The sequence below is a fragment of the Amphiprion ocellaris genome, chromosome 10 (genome assembly GCF_022539595.1).
Source record: "Amphiprion ocellaris isolate individual 3 ecotype Okinawa chromosome 10, ASM2253959v1, whole genome shotgun sequence".
NCBI classification, from domain to species: Eukaryota; Metazoa; Chordata; class Actinopteri; family Pomacentridae; genus Amphiprion; species Amphiprion ocellaris.
The window spans coordinates 9,386,670-9,407,107 of record NC_072775.1 but is presented as its reverse complement, the minus strand read 5'-3'; the positions used below and the strand labels follow the sequence as shown (position 1 = coordinate 9,407,107).

General features: G+C 38.4%; 2 protein-coding genes across 2 annotated transcripts; one reads left to right on the top strand and one right to left on the bottom strand.

The window, feature by feature from the left end:
* Positions 1-1,748: 1,748 nt before the first annotated feature.
* Positions 1,749-12,995, bottom strand: rgs11 (regulator of G protein signaling 11). Its single transcript, XM_023297375.3, has 17 exons — positions 12,838-12,995; positions 12,427-12,523; positions 12,167-12,217; positions 10,596-10,702; positions 10,299-10,350; positions 9,956-10,014; positions 9,741-9,817; positions 9,585-9,666; positions 7,955-8,023; positions 6,546-6,569; positions 6,400-6,461; positions 6,019-6,132; positions 5,460-5,575; positions 4,888-4,975; positions 4,675-4,813; positions 2,486-2,568; positions 1,749-2,401 (listed from the first exon to the last, which is right to left on the bottom strand). The coding sequence occupies exons 1-17, from the start codon at positions 12,898-12,900 to the stop codon at positions 2,275-2,277; spliced, it is 1,410 nt and encodes a 469-aa protein (XP_023153143.2). The 5' UTR covers positions 12,901-12,995; the 3' UTR covers positions 1,749-2,274.
* Positions 12,996-14,665: 1,670 nt separating this feature from the next.
* ints15 (integrator complex subunit 15) lies at positions 14,666-19,935 on the top strand. The gene is made up of 8 exons (XM_023297538.3): positions 14,666-14,812; positions 15,418-15,618; positions 15,697-15,918; positions 16,583-16,748; positions 16,889-17,166; positions 17,260-17,497; positions 18,830-18,869; positions 19,421-19,935. Exons 2-8 carry the CDS (start codon positions 15,424-15,426, stop codon positions 19,725-19,727), a joined length of 1,446 nt encoding a protein of 481 aa, XP_023153306.1. The 5' UTR covers positions 14,666-14,812; positions 15,418-15,423; the 3' UTR covers positions 19,728-19,935.
* Positions 19,936-20,438: the final 503 nt, after the last annotated feature.

Below are 20,438 nucleotides of genomic sequence, written 5' to 3'. Positions count from 1 at the left end.
TAAATATTGAGTAAAATTTCAGTTGAAGGTTATTTCTAAAGATATTGTAGTAAACCTGTTAACATGCCATAAATCCACACTTGACTCACACACTACTTTATATTAAATAACTCAGAAAGCCTTGGAGTCTTGCCAGTCTTTTCTTCAGGAGGAAATGACATCATGTGGAGCAGGTCATGTGATCTGGAATTAACACATTTCCTTGAGAGGTGTTTTTGTAACGGGTGACTTAGTTGAAAGTGATTTCTTGGACACAGATACAATTTGTTCTTTTCCACATAAAATTTGATGTATTGCCAAAAAAGAAATATCTGTCATGATTATCTCAACCTAACAAAAAGAACACAATCAAAACAATTATTAAATAAGCTCATTTTATTATTGTTTAGCTAATTAGAAGGTGGTTGTTAATAAATTCGGACACTTATTTAGTTGACATTTTAGTGATATCCAGTCATTTTTATTAATAAATGATTGTTTCCATAATAAATAATGATGGAGTTTGTAAAGACATGATCATAATGAACATAAAAAATTTTTTTACCTTTAATAAAAATGTATGCAAGACATATCCCACAGACTTCAAAAGTCCCTCAATTATATATTGACCCCTGTAATTCCCATAATTTCAAAACCTGATGACATTGTCACTGTCCTTTTGTCAAACTTTAGAAATCTTTGTTCAGATTTAAAGTCTTCACACAGCTGGTTTCACAGGCTGAATTGTGCAAATATAATGTGACTTTTTTGAAGAGTTTACTGTTAGTTTACTGATTTTCCCTGTTTTGGTAAATTACAGATAATAATTACTTTCAAAAATACTGGTAAAAAAGTATTAATTTATATGTGAACTGTGTAAAATGAGGTCGAAACTGTAAACAGTGTCCACATCAAAAATCAGTATTTTTACAAATGGTAATTTGTGACCATAAAATTACACCATTTTTGCTGTATTGAAATCATAATGATAAATATAGAATAAAAATATAGAAATATTTCCCGTTATTTTTTGTTTGTTTGACTCTTATTTTACAGATATTTCCTGTTTCTTTAAATATAAATATCTAGTAAAAAAAAAAAAACAAAAAAACAGACCAAAACTGTAAATAATGTTTTCACATCAAAAGTCCATATTTTTGCAAATGGTAAATTGTTATTTTAAAATATAGGACCATAAAATTACACTGTATTTAAATGTGTTGAAAATCTATTTTACAGATATTTGCCATCATTTTCTCCGTTTTTTTTTTTTAATTGTTTTTTTTTTTTCTTTTTGGTTGTTAACAGATATGTTTTTCTGGCACCCTTCATGTGGAGTATGATCACTACATGTATCCAGCAGAGGGAGCTAGTCCAGCAAAATAAACTGCAACTTCCACATGACCAGCAGGTAAGAACGGTAGAAAAAACTGCAAGGTTATTATTTCACAAAGGAAAAATACAATAACACGAAGTAGAGGAGAAAAAGAGCTGCATGCATAGACAAATGCAGCTGTAAATTACTAATAGGTCATTATTTTTGTTTTGTTTTCTGGACATAACCTCTAGAAGTAGCAATGGTTGAATTACCATAGTATCAATTTGGTATTAAATTGATTTGTTGAAAGCAGTTTATGAGGCACAGAAGCTTAGTGAGTCCTGAAACAGACCATTAGAATGATGTGTGATGTATAGTAAAGCCTAAAAACACGAAAGAAAAAGATACAAAAGTTGAAAAAGTAGATTCAAAGCATTCACAGCATGCAGAGTTGAAGACACAACACAACATTTGTGATATTTTATTGGGATAAACACGTGCTTGAGCAAAATTAACAGCAACAACAATCACAGTGTGAAGCCCCGGCATGGAATGAACCAGACAATAATCACACACATGCTGACTAAATACATCTCTACTGTCCATTCACAACCTAAACCTTCTACCTAAACCTGCTCTTAACAAACAGAGGGAAAGGAGGATTTGTCATAAGGGACGATGTCCAAAAGAATTCCACATCCTTTTTGGACTGAGACAGAATGCAGGGATAGGATGGAGATGCAGCAATAAAAGCTGGAACAGTGGCACTAACAGCTCCGCTCGTGCTTTAGCTGCTGAGGTTTGCAGTAACACCTGTTCTCTGAAATCCTAAACTCTAGTGATGTTGCAGCGGTGAAAGAAAAGCTCCGGTGTTCAAAAGAAACGAGCAGAAGAGACGTCCTCGGGTGGTTGCTGTGACTGAGGCGATGACTGAGTCTGGTGCTTTTTGGTTTTGTTGGGCTTTTCTTTGTGCGTCATCAGACATCAGAGTTGGTACCTGCTGGCCCCGCCCCCTTGCCCCGCCCATCTTCCTCCGTTGCCTGGGCAGCGGCCTGAGCAGGGGAGGGGCTGGAGTGCCGCTGGCGCCTCATGAAGGGAAACACGCTGAGAGGGGAGAGGGATGCGCTGAATAAATACACGTTTTTAATCTGAAAGGAGAAAAAAGTGGTAATGAAAATTAAATGTCACCTTTTCTTGGTCTCCTGGGGGATGATAGCTTTGGCCAGCATGTTTTTGTACAGGTCAGACTTCAGATATCTTGGGTAAGAATCCTGAAAATATACACACAACAAATGTTAGTTCATGGACAAGAAAAGAAGAGTATTGAGTCAGTGATTGTCAGTGCAGTCACCAGCTAACTAAAGCCAACTAATGCAGGACTTCTAGATCTACCGACCCAATGACACCACATTCACACAGGACAAGAGGGAGTTTCACTTGTTTGAAAAATATAACTTAAGCCCTTTTTTGGACATAGGCTTAGACTGACTTTATTAAAGTACAGTTGTTACAGCAGCTGGTTATTCAACACAGGGGTCAACAATAAGACAACACAGAATATTAGGGTAGGGTATAAAGTGAAGGTAAACTAAAATAAGATTGAATGAAGTAAAATAAAATAAAGATATAGAAAATATAAAATAGAAAGAAAACTCAAAATATACATGTGATATAAAACTTCATATTGGTTAAAGTGACATCATTCAGACATAGATTTCTTTTACATTGATACTCCTCAGTGCTAAATTCCGACATAAATACCACAGTGAAGCAGAGAGTCACAGTACGATTTAATTTCAACAGTCTGAAGTGTAAGAAAGTAGACGATGTGACTCACTTTTAGATCCTAACAGATCCTGTCTCCATCTTAGAGATGATTTATTTATTCATTTTAATTCTTTATTTATCAGTTTTAACTATTTTTAGTGATGGGTACAATTCACGTGTGCCAGCATGTGCACAATATTATCATTGTTCTTTTTTTCCAGAAACAATTTCCCATCAAAAAATAAATACATAAAAAATAAAATAAACAGAAACGCGAACATCTATAAGAACATTATGGAGTGACCATTACATTGTCTTTAAATTTTCAGACTCAAAATTAAACTGGGCTTTTTAATTTTTATATCCGTAACCCATTTTTCACAACATGCAACAAACCAGTCTTGTTTTTGATTCATAAATGCTGTTATCTCTTCCAATTAATAAATATCCAGTGTTATATCCAACCATGCTGACATGGTGGGAGGATCCTGCCATAGCCATTTCTTAGTTATAGATTGGCTGCGAACTGTCTTTTGGGCTTTTTTGACAGACCAGTGATGCTGAAATGTGGAAAAAAGCCTTTCTCAACTTGCTTCACACATCGAGTAATTTTTGTCCAATTAAAGATGACAAAAGCATGTTTTCATCCCGAGTGTGAATTTGCCCACTGCTGTTACAAAATAGCGAATCACAAATGAATTCTCCCTAAAGACAAATGCCAGACATGATCGTAAACAAGTCCTAAAAATAATCTAATCAGAATAAGGCTTTGGAGGAGGGCAAAGAAACTGTCTGACTTAAGAAAAAATGTGCAGTACTCCGCTTTCTTGCTGAGTGTAAGAAGAGAAGACTGATTCACTCTCAAATGTCTCCTGCAATCTGAAGTTGGAGCCAGGAGCTATTCAGCTTAGCTTAGCGTAAAGACTGAAAACAGGAGGAAACAGCTAACTTGGCTCTGTCTGAAGATGAAGCAGCATTTCCAAAGCTCACTGACATAAGAGTAGTATCGATCTTCTCATTTAACTCTCTGTAGGGAAGCAAATTTCCCAAAATGTCAAAGCAGTCCTTTAAGGTTGGACTCAGCTTAAAGGACCATAACATGTTTTTACCGTCTTTAATTTACTAAGTAAAAAATGTCACATTTCTGCTAAGTTTGATATTTTCTTATATATACATTTCTGTGACATTTGGTGTGAAAGTCAGTTCGCAGATTCAAGAAACTTCACAAGATAGTTGATGTGAAAAAATGATTGAGAACAAGGGTTGGATGCTATCTTTAGGGTTGTGTGAAAAGACAGAAGGAAGATACGCTTTCAGTATTCTAATTGCATTCAGCAGAACTGACAGGCTGTACACATTGTATGTCTATAATGCAACCTTAATGCCTAAAGCTCGAAGTGCAAAGGATAGAATTAATCACTTCCTGTCTGGAAAGCTTTCTGTTTTTATTTCTACAGCTATACAGTTTAAGTGCAGACTGATTTAAAAAGTCTCCAAGTGTAACTGGTTTGTAGTAAATTGGCTTAAATATGCAAAAAGAAAAGCACGTCTTTGGTCCTTTCATGTGCGTATGAAGTGTGAAACTGCTGTGTGTGACTCAGAGGTCAGACCTTCTTCATCAGGAAGTAGATGTGCATCTGTGCATCATCCATGACGAAGCGATGCGGCCGTTTGATCCCCTCCAAGGTTTTATCCATCGTCTTGCTGTCAATGTTGACCCAGCGGGCGGCGCCGGGAGCCAGGAAATTTCTGGGGTCACACAAAAGAGTGTCAGCCATCTGATGATCCAAAATGAAAGCGTGTTTAAATGCTTTTCCGCTTACTTGTAGACCTCCTCCACTTTCTCTGCGATCTTGGAACTTTCTCCATGTCTAATATCCTCACACGCCTGCCAGAAACACAGATTCTCCCCTGAGGGCGGAGAGATAAACAGTGAAGATATGTGGGCATAAAACAACAATGACGCAAGAAAAAATATGACACACGGTGAGACTTTTTATAGAACGGATGGCCTCTGTTAAAAACCTTGGCCTCTGGCAAACATGGATGAAAAAATCCTTTTTTTTCTTTGACTTCCTCTACTGTATATCTCACTCTTTAATCTGTCTCAGATTCCTTCTCCTGCTCTACTAATCTTCTCATGTCATGAAATTAAACTTCCGTTCCACTACCTTGTCTTTTCCATCTCTCCCTACTGGGATTGGAAAATGTCATCAGGGAAGATAATGAGATTCTGAAAGCTAATAAGAATACAAATCCGTTAAAAGACACTATGAATAGCAATTAAATTGATTTTTCTGTACTGTACTAATCTAGAGCACATGAATCTGATTGAAACTGTGAAATAGAGGTGTATCTATCTCACTAATCAGACATTTCTGTCACTCTTTCTCACCGCTGAACTCTTTTTCCAGGTAGGTCATGAACTCTTTCCTCCCCATAACATCTTTGAGAAGCTCCATGAAGCTGAAGCTCCAGCATTCCACTCGGAGACGTGTCGGCGTGGGCACCCTGAAACAAGGCACCAAACTCAACAAGGTACATCCAGGCACACTGAGGGGCTTAATGCTGTGTTAACTTTGAACTAAAATATGAACCGACACCTTAACCCTCCTGTTGTCTTCCTGTACGGGCACCAAAAAAATATTGTTTCCTTGTCTGAAAAAAATCCCAAAATTCAGTAAAAAAATTCCCCAAATTTCAGAAAATTTGCAAAACCTCGAGGAAGAAAATTCCAATAATTCCTTAAAAGTTTTATTTTTTAAAAATCCCCAAAATTGGCAAGAAGATTAAGAAAATGAGTAAAAATCTTCCAAAAAATCCTAAAAATATCTAAAGTGGTTACATATATATCAGTAAAACTTCTAATACTTTCTTTAAGAACATTCACAAAATTTTGTGACAAAGGTTTTGAGCGTCCGGCGTTCTAACGTGTGTTTATGCTTTTTCCTCACATTTCTGCGTTCATCGTCCAATGTGCAGTGTCATCAGAGATCCAGGGGTTACTGGGAAGGCAGCCTTGCATAATGGGATCGTGGTTCTGGTACTGCTCGCTGTACTTCACAAAACTGCACCCACAGATGTAGCGGCATGCACACACACACACACACAAGAAAGCACACGCAGTATTATTGTATTAGTGCAGCAGATCATAAGAGTTAATGGCCACTAATTCCAACTTGCCTCAGGAAGCATCCATTAGTGGCTCTTATAGTGGGAGCACTAAGCTTTATGTGTGTGTGTGTGGGTCAAGCAATGTCCATTAGAGCTTATGTGTATCTGTACATGTACGTGTGTGTGTCTGTATGTGAGCCCTTCATCACACTGACACGTACCCTTCTAGGCAGATGGATGACTTTACACGGTTTCTTCCTAAGGCTCGTCTGCAGGTCTCAATCTGTAAACAAAGGCAGAGAGCAACACATGTATACACACTCAGTGGACTTAAAGTGATGGCATGTAAATAATATATGATATTTACCTCTCTTTTGTAGTAGTCACTGTTCTAGTTCTGCAAAGAGAAACACAGCATCATCACAGAACTGCGTCATTTGTGACATATTCAGTACACACACTCACAATCTGAATTTTCTTTGTATTTCTAGATAAAGTTAACATGTACTACTACTACTGAATATATAGTAATACTTTTCTCATAGATCTGGGATGGCGTTTCTGCCATTAAGGGTTGTATGCTGGATATATAGTAGAAGCAATAAGAAAATCAAAGATAAGCACAGTTCATGGTATATTTGTGTCGTTATATAGAGCCTGTATTGAACAAACTGTAATGGTCTCTTATGAGACAATTTTGTAAACTGGGAAATGGAGTGAAAACCAGTTTAAATATTTATAAGTATCAGTAGTAGATGAAAATTTAAAGATAAAAAATACACATTATGTTATGAGCAGTGTATAATCTCATACTGTATATTCCTCATATGTCAAACTATATCTAAAAAACTATTAATATACATTATAAAAGTATAAAAATACAGATGTTACATATGTTTTTATAAGAACACATAACTTAAAATGTAGCTACCTCAAATATTAATAATAATTCATGCATATCCTGTCCTGTACCCTCGCTAAAATGTTGCACGTTCATTGTAAGTCAGAAAATGTTGGCATATTTAGACGGTTTAACTGTATTTGCCTTACAGCAGTCTGTCATAAGTGTAAGCCACTCCGTAAAGAGTTGTGGTAAAGGTGCACAAGCAACACAAATGACCGTAGCTTTGAGAGAAATGGCAAGAAATGTTGATGTAAGAACTTGGGAGAGCTTAAAGAGCTACTGCATAATGCCCTTTTCATGTAATAATATATGATGTATATGAAAGTTTACCCTTTTGTATTGAATATGGGAAAAAATAACTGAGATGCACTAGTTTATATTTAATTATCATCACAGATGGATGTTTTTGTGGACTGTTGCTGATTTGAAATGGTTTTAAACAGTTAATATTTAATGTGGGAATAGAGATGTTGCCATATTTGGTGTTAATAATAACTGTAATACTTAATCATATAGAAACCAATACAACACCACCAGTAACAATATATAGCATGATACATTTGATACATTATTTTTATAAATGGCACAGTATTATCTTTATTATGATATTTTTTGGCCACAATATCTTAGACTACATGTACTATCATGTCAGGGCCTGAATTTTTTTTAACCTTGATGTTAAAAATATTATATTATACTATAACTGTCCGTGGTATAGTGGAGCTCACTTGTACACTTACATTGAAACAATCCCAGCAGCAAGAAAAAAGCAAAGCAATAAAACACGGAGAGCAGAATTACAAACTAGACATGTCATTACATTTAATTTGTCAGAGGGGAATTAAAAACAGGAAGTAAATAAAGTCACTGACCAGTGTAACTCGCAAACTGAAGTTATTTGGTCGCTCTAGACCCATGTCCAACACATTACCCACCCCAGGCTGAAAAAAACACACACACAGTCATATCCAAGTATAGCAAGTTTGTCATATGTGTATAAGGTTTGTGTTTGTGTGTGTGTGTGTCTGTGTGTGATGAGACTGTGTGAGCACTTATCCTTCCTTGAGCTTTCCACTCCACTAGCTCTGACTTTTATCCCCAGGTTTCTTTCTTTTTCTCCAAGCCGTCGTCCCTAATTCATAAGGTCAAGACAAGATGGAGTCCCTCCTCCAAACCCTTGTCTTCTGATTCACCCTCTTCTCTCCCCCGCTTCATCACTTTCCTCCCTCCTCACCCATAGTTCTTCCTTCCCCTTTGATATTTCTCTCTGTCTGTCTCTGTCTAAAAATAAAGTCATATTTGAGTAACACATAAAGGACGTAGAATGGGAAGATTTTCGTTCTCTCTCTGTTCCTCCCTATCCTCCCCCCTCTCTCTCCCCCTCTGCCATTCTCTCAGTTTCTCCGTATCCCCCCCCCCTTCTGTTTCTCCAGTTGTCAGCTGAGGCTTTTACCAGATCGGTTGAATATTTCATGCAGGAGGCAGAAGGGACTGTGGGTGAACATTAATGGGACCTCTGGCTTTTTATATATGGCCACACAGTACTTCAATAGTTATATAATGCATTATTTATATACTTAAATTGTTATGCTATCACATTGTATAATGTATAGTATAAAATATAGTGTGGCATTATAAATAGTATATACTATATATTATATTATATTATATTATATTATATTATATTATATTATATTATATTATATTATATTATATTATAGTTTATTATATTATATTATATTATATTATATTATATTATATTATAGTATAGTATAGTATAGTATAGTTGGCAAAGTGTAGTATAGTAGATATTACAGTACTGTGCAATATAATGTAGTATAGTGTAATATAACAGTGTAGTGTAGTGTAGTGTAGTGTAGTGTAGTGTAGTGTAGTGTAGCGTAGTATAGTATAGTATAGTATAGTATATTGCATTATTTATATACTTAAATTGTTATGCTATCACATTGTATAATGTATAGTATAAAATATAGTGTGGCATTATAAATAGTATATACTATATATTATATTATATTATATTATATTATATTATATTATATTATATTATATTATATTATATTATATTATATTATATTATAGTATAGTATAGTATAGTATAGTATAGTTGGCAAAGTGTAGTATAGTAGATATTACAGTACTGTGCAATATAATGTAGTATAGTGTAATATAACAGTGTAGTGTAGTATAGTATAGTATAGTATAGTATAGTATAGTATAGTATAGTATAGTATAGTATAGTATAGTATAGTATAGTATAGTATAGTATAGCAGCTATTACAGTACTGCGCAGTATAATGTAGTATAGTGTAATATAACCGTATAGTATAGTATATTATAGTAGAGTATAATAAATAGTATAGTGCAGCCGCACACAGTATTGTATAATATAGCATAGTGTAGTATATTAAACAGTATAGTGTTGTATAATATACTATAGTATATAGTATACAGTGCAGTGTAGAACAGTAGTATTGAACATACCGGGGGTCTGTTGATGAGCCAGTAAGCCTGCTCCTGACATTCTAGCACAATGCGGTCAGCCTTCCGCCTCTGTTTGGACGCTCTGAACATAAATCACAGTGTAAGTTGGTGTGCACGTGTCACTGTGTGTGGGGGCATGTGTGCACGTGAGTTTACCTGAGTTGCTCTCTGGCTTGCATCACCACAAAGTCCCAGGTGTGGTTGATCCTCTTGTGCAACACACTGTACCTCTCCTAAAAAGGAAAAGGAAAGGAAGGAAGGAGGAGGAACGATGACACAGGCCACTTGCCCCAATTTTCCTATTGCATAATTCATATTATTCACAAACACATTCTCTGTCTCTGAGACACACAGACACACACTTCCCTCACCTTTTCATATTCCATCAGTTCTCCCTGTTTTCTTATGTTCTTTTTAGCCAAATAGATTGCTGATGAGATGTAAGAAGAAAGACAAAAACAGGTTAAGATATTTGTGCTCTGATCTAGATCATCTGTGTCACTTAATGTCTCTTTAAATGCTTATTATGATGCTTGTTAAAAGTTATACATGAAATGGAATCTTTTCTTGCATGGAATTACACACGAGCAATATGGTTGGTTTATATAATACATATAATGAGTGAAAAATGGTTGTTTTCCCACATAGCTCAATGTAAATTATATAAAAAGGTTAGATCCTTTTTTACCCGTTTCTACCCCCATGTTTTCTTACCATAGTCCAGCTCTGAGGCAGGCCACCGGGTACTAGTCCAGAAGTAAGGAGTCTGAGAAAAACAAGCAACATGTTTATTTATTTTTTTGATTGATGTTAAAGCGGGTGATGAAAAAGTGGCAGCAGAGAGTGGCAGATGGATGAAGGATTAGGAGGAGGGCTAATGGAGTGAGAGTGAAAAAGGCAGACAGACACTGACAGAGAGAAGGTGACAGTTTAGTCAAAGGGAGCTGGAGGACGGGCAGGTTTTTAAAAGCAGGTACAATGAACATAGTGTGGGAGGGATGATCGTCTGACCTGGAAGCGGTAGGGCGTCTCGTCAGGGTGTAACACGATGGACCTGGGCTCTTTGAGAGGGTAAATATATCCATATTTCAGCAACATACCGCCAAGGTGCAGAGCCTCTGTTAAATACCACAAAAGAGGTGTCAAACTTCAGGGTAGACACGCTGTAACTTTTTAGCTGAGCTCACACAATTTTGACCTCATGAGGTGTTTTCATAAGATATGTTTTGTGTGAAGGAGGGCCACTAAGACACCTATGACTCCTATAAAGGAGTTAAAAGCCTCAGCAACTGATATGGAGAGACTGTGGATACAACAACTTTACGGTAGAGTGGCAAAAAGACAGCCACTATTGAAAAAGCTCATATTAAATCCAGACTAGTGTTGGCCAGAGAACATGTGGGAGACTTTGAAGTCATCTGAGGGAAGGTTATTTGATCCGATTATACCAAAATTGAGCTTTTTCGCCATTACTAAACATTATGTTTGGCTGATACCAAACACCACATAACACCTCAAACACACCATCCCCAAGGTGAAGCATGGTGGTGGCAGCATCATGATGTGGGGATGCTGCTCGGAAGCAGCCTGCACCCAAAAAAAATCTTTTAAGAAATATCTATGCCATAGGACATGTGATGAGCACTAGAAACACCATGACACCATTGTAAAGTCAGTACCTTTATCATATGGCTTATTCTTACTGAAGCACGGTGGTGGCGGCATCATGATGTCATGGTATCATATATGGTAAATTAATATTCTATGCACTATGTTTTAAAGTTGAACTTATTGCTCAGTTTTGCATTTTTTTTTATAGATGTCTAACTGCATTGTGACGTCTCGGGACTTTTTAGACAAATAAGTTTAATCTAATCTAATCAAACTTGAAACATTTCTGTAGAACCGAAGCTCTCAAACTCAACTTGATGTGGGAAATAAATAATCATTATTGGCAAAATGCTGGTAGCCCGGCTCGTTGTGCTCAGTTTTTTAAAACTTTTTTTCTGTCAAACACATGCATACTGTCAGCAATCTCTCTCAAATCAAGGCTTTGTTCCAGTGATGAAATGCCTCATCAATCTTCAGTCCCTCCTCATTTGTTAAAGAGCCCTACTTTTATGACTGACAGCTACCAAAAAAGCTGTGCGCTGCATTTTAATCAGCTCTTACCACTCTCTCTCTCTCCCCCTCCCTTGCTCACTGACTCGGCTTTCTCCTCCTTTAGTCTGCTCGGAAGCAAAAGGGACCAGAGGGCTACTCTGTTTTTTCCAACCTCTAATTTAGTTCAGGCACAGTGGAACCTCCTGGGGCGAACAGCCTCCACGGGGACACTAATCAAACCAGGATCATCAGGTGAGTTAATCAAACTTGCACCCACTGGGGCTCACCCTATTCTTGTTTACTGGAAACAGCAACCCCCCCCCCTCCACCACCACCACAATAAATCGCCACCACGTCAGCTTGAGAGAAAACACCATATCCTGGCAACACACTAGCAACGACACACAACAAGCCAGCTACACTGAGTCACAACTCATCCTTCACACACAAACACACAATATATGTATAAATGCACGTACCCTCCTCACAGATACTGTACTTCTGGATCAGCCAGGTAATTATATCATGACCTGCAAAACAACACAGAGAGACGGAATGTGTTTTCAGGTTGAACTTCTTCCCTCCGCTCTGCAAAGCACACAGTATTCTCCAAAAATTCCCTGCTGCATTATGCATGACGGCTGGGACAAAGACAAGCTGCAATGTGCCCTGTCCACACATGCACACACATAGACCTAAATGCACACTGACATCAGGGGACACACTTCTACACACACACCTGTCATGGCGTGTGGAATGACAGTGATGAGGAGCCTCTGGTTTCTCATCTTCATGCCCATGTCAGGGTCCTGCATGGCCACGATCACTTTCTCCATCTGTCAGGCACGAGATGCACACACACAAACACACACACAAACACACACACAAACACACACACAAACACACACACACGTGAATATGCAGCAGCACACACCAAGACTTCACACACATAAATAAGTCAGAATTTAGCCAAAATTCTGCTCTTATTGTATGTTCTACTTTGTTTTACACTCCTTTGCTTTTCATTTATGGAGCCAACAGATGAAGTGTGTTGGCTGTTCTCGAATTCATACTTGCATCTACAACATCCCATAATATGTCACCAAAATCATAACAAACCCAAACAACACAGACTCACATGCAATCTTACCTTCTGAAAGCATGTCATTTGCTCCCGGTGCCACCCCCCTTTAGCCAGGGTGTTGATGGTCATCCTGCGGGCTGCCTGGCTTCTCTCGACGGGACGGCAAAGTGGAGGACCGAAGTGCTGCCTGCCCGGGAGCGCGCAGCAGAGAACGTGCACCGCTGTTTCCCCTTTTACCCATCAGGCGGTCCCGTGCGTGCCGGGCGCGCCCCCGTGTAGATTAGAAGGGATTACAGTATGATAAAGTGATTTTCAATATGTTATGTAGTTTCCTGCCAGAAGCGAAAACAACTCTTTAAGTGTTTTTTTTTTTGTTTTTTGTTTTTAAATCTCTGTCAGTGATAGAGTAAACACCCACTGAAAAGGAAACACGAAAAATTTTCAAAATATACAGTGCCTATAAAAAGTAATCACCCCACTGGGAAATGTCCACCTTTTTTCAATTTTGAATCACTGATAATTTAATTAATTAATTAATTAATTAATTAGTTAAATCGCTTTTATTTTTTTCGAAAAAAAGTACAAAATAAAATTTGTTTTTATTATTGTTAATAATAATAAATTCATAGTAGTAGTAACAATAACAAAATAATTTAGATAATAAAAATAACAGCAACAATATTTATAACAATATAAATATAATAAAATATAATAAATATAATAATCCCATATTAGCCATTGTCCTATTATTATATTTATTGGTTACTGCTTATCCCAAATAATTAAAAGAAATCTAAAATGCAAGCCCAACCACAGCTCAGGTCTTAGGAGGCTAAAAATATGTGTATGAAATGTTAAATAAGTGATTGCATATTGATTTAGCCCCACCCCACCACCACGACCAACCTTAAATTTCAGCTTTTTTAGTCATCAAACTAGATGTTAGGTTTGGCGGACACAAAATATTGCACTTCATAGCAAACAAACACACTGTTCCCACTGTTAAGCATGGTGGTGGCAGCATCATGATGTGGGGATGTTTCTTGGCAGCAGGTTATAGAGGGCTTGTAAAGATAAATGGTAAAATACATACAGGAAAGTATAGTGAAATTCAAGAGGGTGAACTAATGAAGTTTACTAGCCCTGTGGTTGGTATTTGTTGTCACTTTAATTTATTTTACCAGGGAGCATTTCCTATAGATATTCTTCAAGGTTACAGAACTGATGTGTGTAGCGATAACATATGCATTTACTTTTAAACAACATTCCCAGCAAACAGCAAAACAAACTCACAGGAACTTTGACAGGACATCCTCTGAAGGTTATTTTTGACACCTTTAGGGAACATTCCTAGATTATTCCCTGAAGGTCACAGAGCAGAAGCACAAAGGGAAAATGAATGCATTTAGCTTTAAACAATATTTCTAGCAAGCACTGAAATCAGGGAACATTCCCTTACAGTTTCCTGAAAGTTGCATAGAAGAAGTGTATAAGAATGATGAATACATTTATATTTAAACAACATTCCCTGCAATCAGCAAAATAACTTTGAGGGACCCTATAGAAAATACTTCCAGAACGTTATTTAAAAATAGATCAATTAGAAAGCCTTTAGGGAACATTCCCTCATATATTTTTTTAAGTCTTCACGAAACATTTCCAGAACATACCCCGAACGTTACAGAGGTGCTTAGAGTAGTATTAATAATAAATATAATGAAATTTCCTTTGAACAAGATTGCCCTGTGAAGTCATGTTTGTGTTGGACTAAAAATAATTAAAGTGTCTAAACTGAAATACTTATGGTCTTTCCTTGATAAAATAACTGACAGTAAACGTACGATACACTGTTTTTGGACAAATTGACATTCGCTCGTCAACAATGAGTCAAACTGTCGCTGACGAGACAAATGTCAATGGCAGCGATTTTGTCCCACTCAGGCTTCCGTAGTTTCAGGAAGCGGTCCGTCGTCGTTGCGAGACCTTTCACTGGTCTCGTCTTTGTGTCATTTATTAAGTGAATTGAGGGCTTTTTGCAGAGGTAAGAACTTAAAACGTGTTTTTAATGCTGTGGGGTTAACGAACATAAGTGAGCTGGGCTACGGAGGAGAACAACAGCCTGTTTAGCTAACATTGCTAACACTAGCTGTAGCAGGATGGTGGACCGACTCAATGCGGAGCTCCTCCACTCGAGAAGTGCTGAATAGCAGCTGCCACCTACAACCAGCCACACTAATAGATGGAGTACAACGTTAAAACTATATTTTATTGTTCGTCTTCTTGTATTCGTGTTGATTGGACAGTCGTTTTCTTGTCTTGTGTGTGTTTGTGTATGAACAATGAAGACATAAAGAGAAACTGTGCATTGTTGTGTTGTAGCTGCATGTATTTTGCTTATTGTTGTTCTTCCACTCTGTAGTATATTTTATTCGAACAGCCAAACCCACAACATCATTCCCACCCTTAATTTGAAAGTTGTAAATCATAGTTATCTGTTCATTCACAGCCATTTAATTGCTTGCTGGGAAGCAATTAAATACAATATCACTCTAAACCTCCCAATAAGACAATTTAAATGCAATGATGGTGCTTTGATATTAAAATATGTTTTAATATATAGCAAAATTTTGTATGGGTTTCTGCAAGGTTGTGATGGGTGACATTCGTCAGTCATTGCTCCCTCGGGATGTTCTCAGTGCAGCCAAGGAGCTGCTGTATCACCTGGACATTTACATCTGTAACCTGGTGCAGTCCGGGAGGCAGCCTCCACAGGTCGACTCTAAAACCCTGGAGCTGGTCGAGGAGTTCATTCTGCATGCACCCAAGGACAGAAACACCTCAGCCAGGGTAAGACATGACCCAGAAATGCACAATATGCAAATAAAAGTGGACAGTGAATAAAGTGTATCTGTGTTTTTCTTTCAGAGGATGAGTGCTCTCCAGGAGCTCCAGCTGTTGGAGATCATGTGCAGCTGTTTCCAGGAGCAGAGCCGCGACACTGTTCGTCAGCTTATGTTCTCTGCTCTCTTCAATCTGCAAGGCAACCAGGCAGATGAGAGTCGCATGGCACTGTTAGGCAAGCTGGTTTCCATGGCAATCGCTGTGGGCAGAGTTCCTATCTTGGAATGTGCTGCTAACTGGTTACAGGTGGGAATTCGCATGTGCACATATACAGGGTGTCCCAAAAAACTTGACATCATTTGAGATGTCCATATCGGAGTGACTGCATGGTCAGGAGAATTGATACTTAATACAATTTATTTTGGACATAAAATGTTTTATTCTACAAATTTTAAATGAAATATTCTGGGGGATGGTAGTTTTATAATGTTCCCCTCTTTAATTTTATAATGTTTACCATCTCTTCTGAAACTGCCGGCCGTCCAGATCCTTTTTTCCGACACAAACAGCCTTGCTCTTGAAACTTCTTATGACACATCCAGATCTGCTTTCCTGTTGGCGCTTGTTTATGAAATTTCCTAACAAATTCACATTGCGCAGTCACATTTGACTGAGTGCGGGCGTACTTCAATACACAGAACACCTTTTCTGTTGCAGTAAATGGCATGTCTATTCCTGAAAGAAGAAAAATAATAATGATTACACTTTTCTGAGCAAAGAGAGCAAAACAATTTTAAACAAATTATTAGGTGATGAAATGATGTCACAGTTTTTTGGGACACCCTGTATTTAAACGCTCGTTGAAGGATGTCCTCTTGTAGTCTGTATATGAGGACAATTGTGCAGTTTTTGTGACCATTTAATTACTCGGTACTGATCATGCGGCTCTGGTTGTGTTTGTGACATGCAGAGAACCCATCGTGTGTACTGCGTACGCCTGGCACAGGTGCTGGTAGATGATTACTGTAGTATGGTACCAGGCTCTGTGCCCACCCTGCAGAATATCCACAGCGCCAGTCCACGCTTCTGCTGCCAGTTTATCACTGCTGTCACCACCCTCTACGACCTCACCTCAGGTATTTCGGATACCACAAAAGTGCAACACACATAAACACTGGGACCTCCATAAAAAAATGGATGTGACCTCTGGAAAAATGGTTGAATTTTGGCTCTAAGCATGCGACAATAACGTGAACATCTTTGTGTGTGTTTCCAGAGGAGCTCACCCCTCCACTAGAGCTGCTCCAGATGATTGTCTCGTGGATCCAAGATGACCCTCGTCTAGTCCTGATCACCTTCCTGAACACCCCCCTCTCTGGCAGCCAGCCAATCAGCTCCCTTGATGTCACACCGTTAGGGGGGTTAGTACGCTGGTGCATCAAAGCACCGCTGGCCTACAGGAAAGACAAGAAGCAGGCACTGACCAACGGAAGCTCTGAGAGTGAGCCAGAAGCAGGACCTCTCTTCTCTGCTCTCCATTTAAGTGTTCTGCAGGTAAGCGTGTGTGTGGTGTGTGTTTCGATACACAGAAATCCTCCAATGTGCAGAGTTAATGTTTAATCGCTTTACATCTTTTGATGCTTCTAGGTTTTCATGCTTTTGCCCAACATACTCAATGAGAAGGGGCTTTACGGTCGCCTGGCGCTGCTTCAGATGGAGTCTTTGGCCGCTCTGACCTCCGATCTTTCCCGATTGTTGGACCAGGCTGACAAACACACACACACATCATCTGCTGATACACATGTATTGCCCCAGCTGGCCCTCGACCGGCTGGCACAGGCTCTGCAGGTGGCCATGGCCAGTGGAGCCCTACTCTGCTCAAGAGGTAAGAGTGTGGAAAGGTACAAGTGGTACAGAAGCCGAGGTAGAAAAAAAAAAAGGCAGAGTAATTAGATTCATATTGTTGGCGAAATTATTGCCCTGTTAGTTTGCCTCAAAGGCCACAGTAGGCGCATTTCTCTGCCAAAGATTGGAAATGACTGGTTAAATAATCAGCATTTCAAATCCAGCTACAAGTATGCTCTTTATCTTCCTCTGTCCTGCCAGAGAAACTATAAACTGTGATGTCGGCTAAAGACAACAAAAGCATGATAGCTTACAAAACTCACTTCCAACAACAGACAGGTTGTCTTTTTTGTTGGAGATCTTTGATGACTGAAATCGACCCTTCTCTTCAACCAATCGATTGCTCACAAGGGAAAGAAAAAAATCGATGGCATCTCTAAATTAGCTAAATCAGCCACAGAGCACTGAGTGCATGCTACCCGCTCTCCTTATTAACCAAAATTAGATATAAATAAATATAAAAGCTAAAATCATAAAAGCTTGCAGCATATTAAATAGTTTTAACCTCATCAAAATGATCATCAAATAGAATTTTATCAACTGGTGATCCTGCATAAGAACTACTGAGGAATATAGACAAGTTAGTCTGTTTTTAGAGGATCTATCATGTTGGTTGTTTAGCAGCAATATGCAAACTGTGGTTTGCAAAGTTTACACGTGACTCTTGGTAATCCAGTGCAGTCACACCAACACATTTTTTGACGTGGTGTCGGTTTGGAGTCATCTCAGAATAAACTATCTGTAAAAGTTACATAAGTTAGACCTACTAGTTCCCAGCAAGTGTTCACATGTAGTCTGTTTTTCCTGCTGTCAAAAATATTGGATTCATCCTGGAAGGCTTTTTATGCGATGCTTTTCTCCTTATGAAATTAACCAAAGTGACTGTCCAAACAATGACACATGAACACCAATCCAAGTAGGTACAAATAAGCTCATGCCCAGACTTTTGTAAATGCCACAGTTACTCTTTATTTCTGTCTTTTATGTTCACAAAGTAAACGTTTCAGTGCAGTAATATTTGAACACAAGCTAGTTTTTAATGTCTGTTTCCAGACTTTTGCATCCAGTTCTATACTTACAGTTACACATTTTACACCAAGTCTGGTTACTCAAGTGCCAGGACAAGTAGCATCACAGTGCCTCAGGTAGTTTTAATAGGGACAGACACTCAAATGAAGACTATGCTTTTAGATAACTTTAAAGAAAGTTACAGATTTCAGTTTTTTTTTGTCACTGAAGTAATTCACTGATTAATTGGTTATACATTGTGTTATTGTGATTTGGCTTATTACATGTGATATTGTCTTTACAGAGGACCTGAGAGCCATCTGTTCCCGCCTCCCCCACAACAAGTGAGTGTTCATTGCCTTTAGCACATTATTTCCATTGGTGACTTTGTTTATATCCAGAATTGTACACTACACTTCAGGGGTTTATTTGAAAAACGCCATAAATTTACCACTTTTTAATCAGTATCCTCACGTGGAGAGCAAACCTGACTGTGGCTTGTTCTACTACAATGTACAATATGTGTAGCTGATTAAAGATGGCAAGTGATATTGAACAGAAATCTAGTGTGATTTCTGATGCAGAGATGAGTTGTCATTACAGGCTCATTTGCCTGTAAAAATGAAGATATTCTCAGTTGGTTTAGTTTTAGAAGGACTGCATTTGGACACATTTAGAACACCATATTCACAGTAAGCACCTAAACATTCCCCACAATTATTAATTCCTCACACACATACTTTCACTTTTTAAGGTACTAGACCTATTGCATATAAACTCACGTTTACTGTTAATTGTGATTTTGATGGTGTCTCCTTGTAGTATACCAACTGTCAGCTTTTTTGTGACAGACATGTACGTAAACATTACTTTTTGTGTGTATTTGTGTTTACAGTTTGCTCCAGTTGGTGTTGTCCGGCCCGGTGATGTACTACAACAACATACACACCCCTCCGCTGGCCTTCAGCCCGCACGCCGCCCACTCGCCCATTGCGTCACACCCCACGCTCCCCACACATCCCACACATCCCACGCTCCCCACACATCCCACACTCCCTACACATCCCACGCTCCCCACACATCCCACGCTCCCCACACACACCCCACACACCCCTCTGGCCGCCCATCCCTCCTCTCACCCTCAGTACTCCACTCAGCCTTTCATGACAGGGATGCCGTTCCCCTTCCGGCCCACCCACTAAAAAAAAAAAAAGAAACGAAAAATCTGCTCCAGTTGTCTGCAGATTTGAAGCTGTGTGTGGATGTTGTGTACTGAGTGCTGTTGTGTGTTTGTTGGTGTGCATGAATTAATATGTGCGACTGATTTATTATGTGTTATGACATTAGCACATTTGCTTCTGAGAAAGTCTGTGTGGCTCATGTTTATCCAATAAATATTTTTTTACTTCATCCTCGGTGCCGTTCATTATATCAACCACTTGTGGTCGCTGTTGTCTTCTGTTCAGCTGCAAGCAAATATAAGGAGAAGCCTGTATTTCTGGGTATTTTAATTAGAATTTTTGCAAAGTACAAGATGGCATGGAGAAAAAACTTGGCTGTAGGCTTAAATATTCTTCATACAAATGTGCAATAGTTTATTTTTTACAGTAAAAAAAGTAGTGGAATGTTCCAGTGTGAGAAATTATTGTTGGTTTAGTTTGATATTGAATTATCGCTAGTGGAATAAGCAAAACTGTTGTCAAAACCAAGCAAGGCTCTTGAATTCAAAAAGCACATGTGCCACCAGAAGCAACTTGACTCATGCTGAGTACAAATGGAGGGGAATCTAAAGGTAGACTGTTCACCTCTGTCCCAAAACTCCTTGATTACATAACTAGTAGATGTCATGGTCTCTGAGCCAAGCCCCGCATGCATAACTTTAGCCCTGTTTTAAGACAGATAACGTATCATTC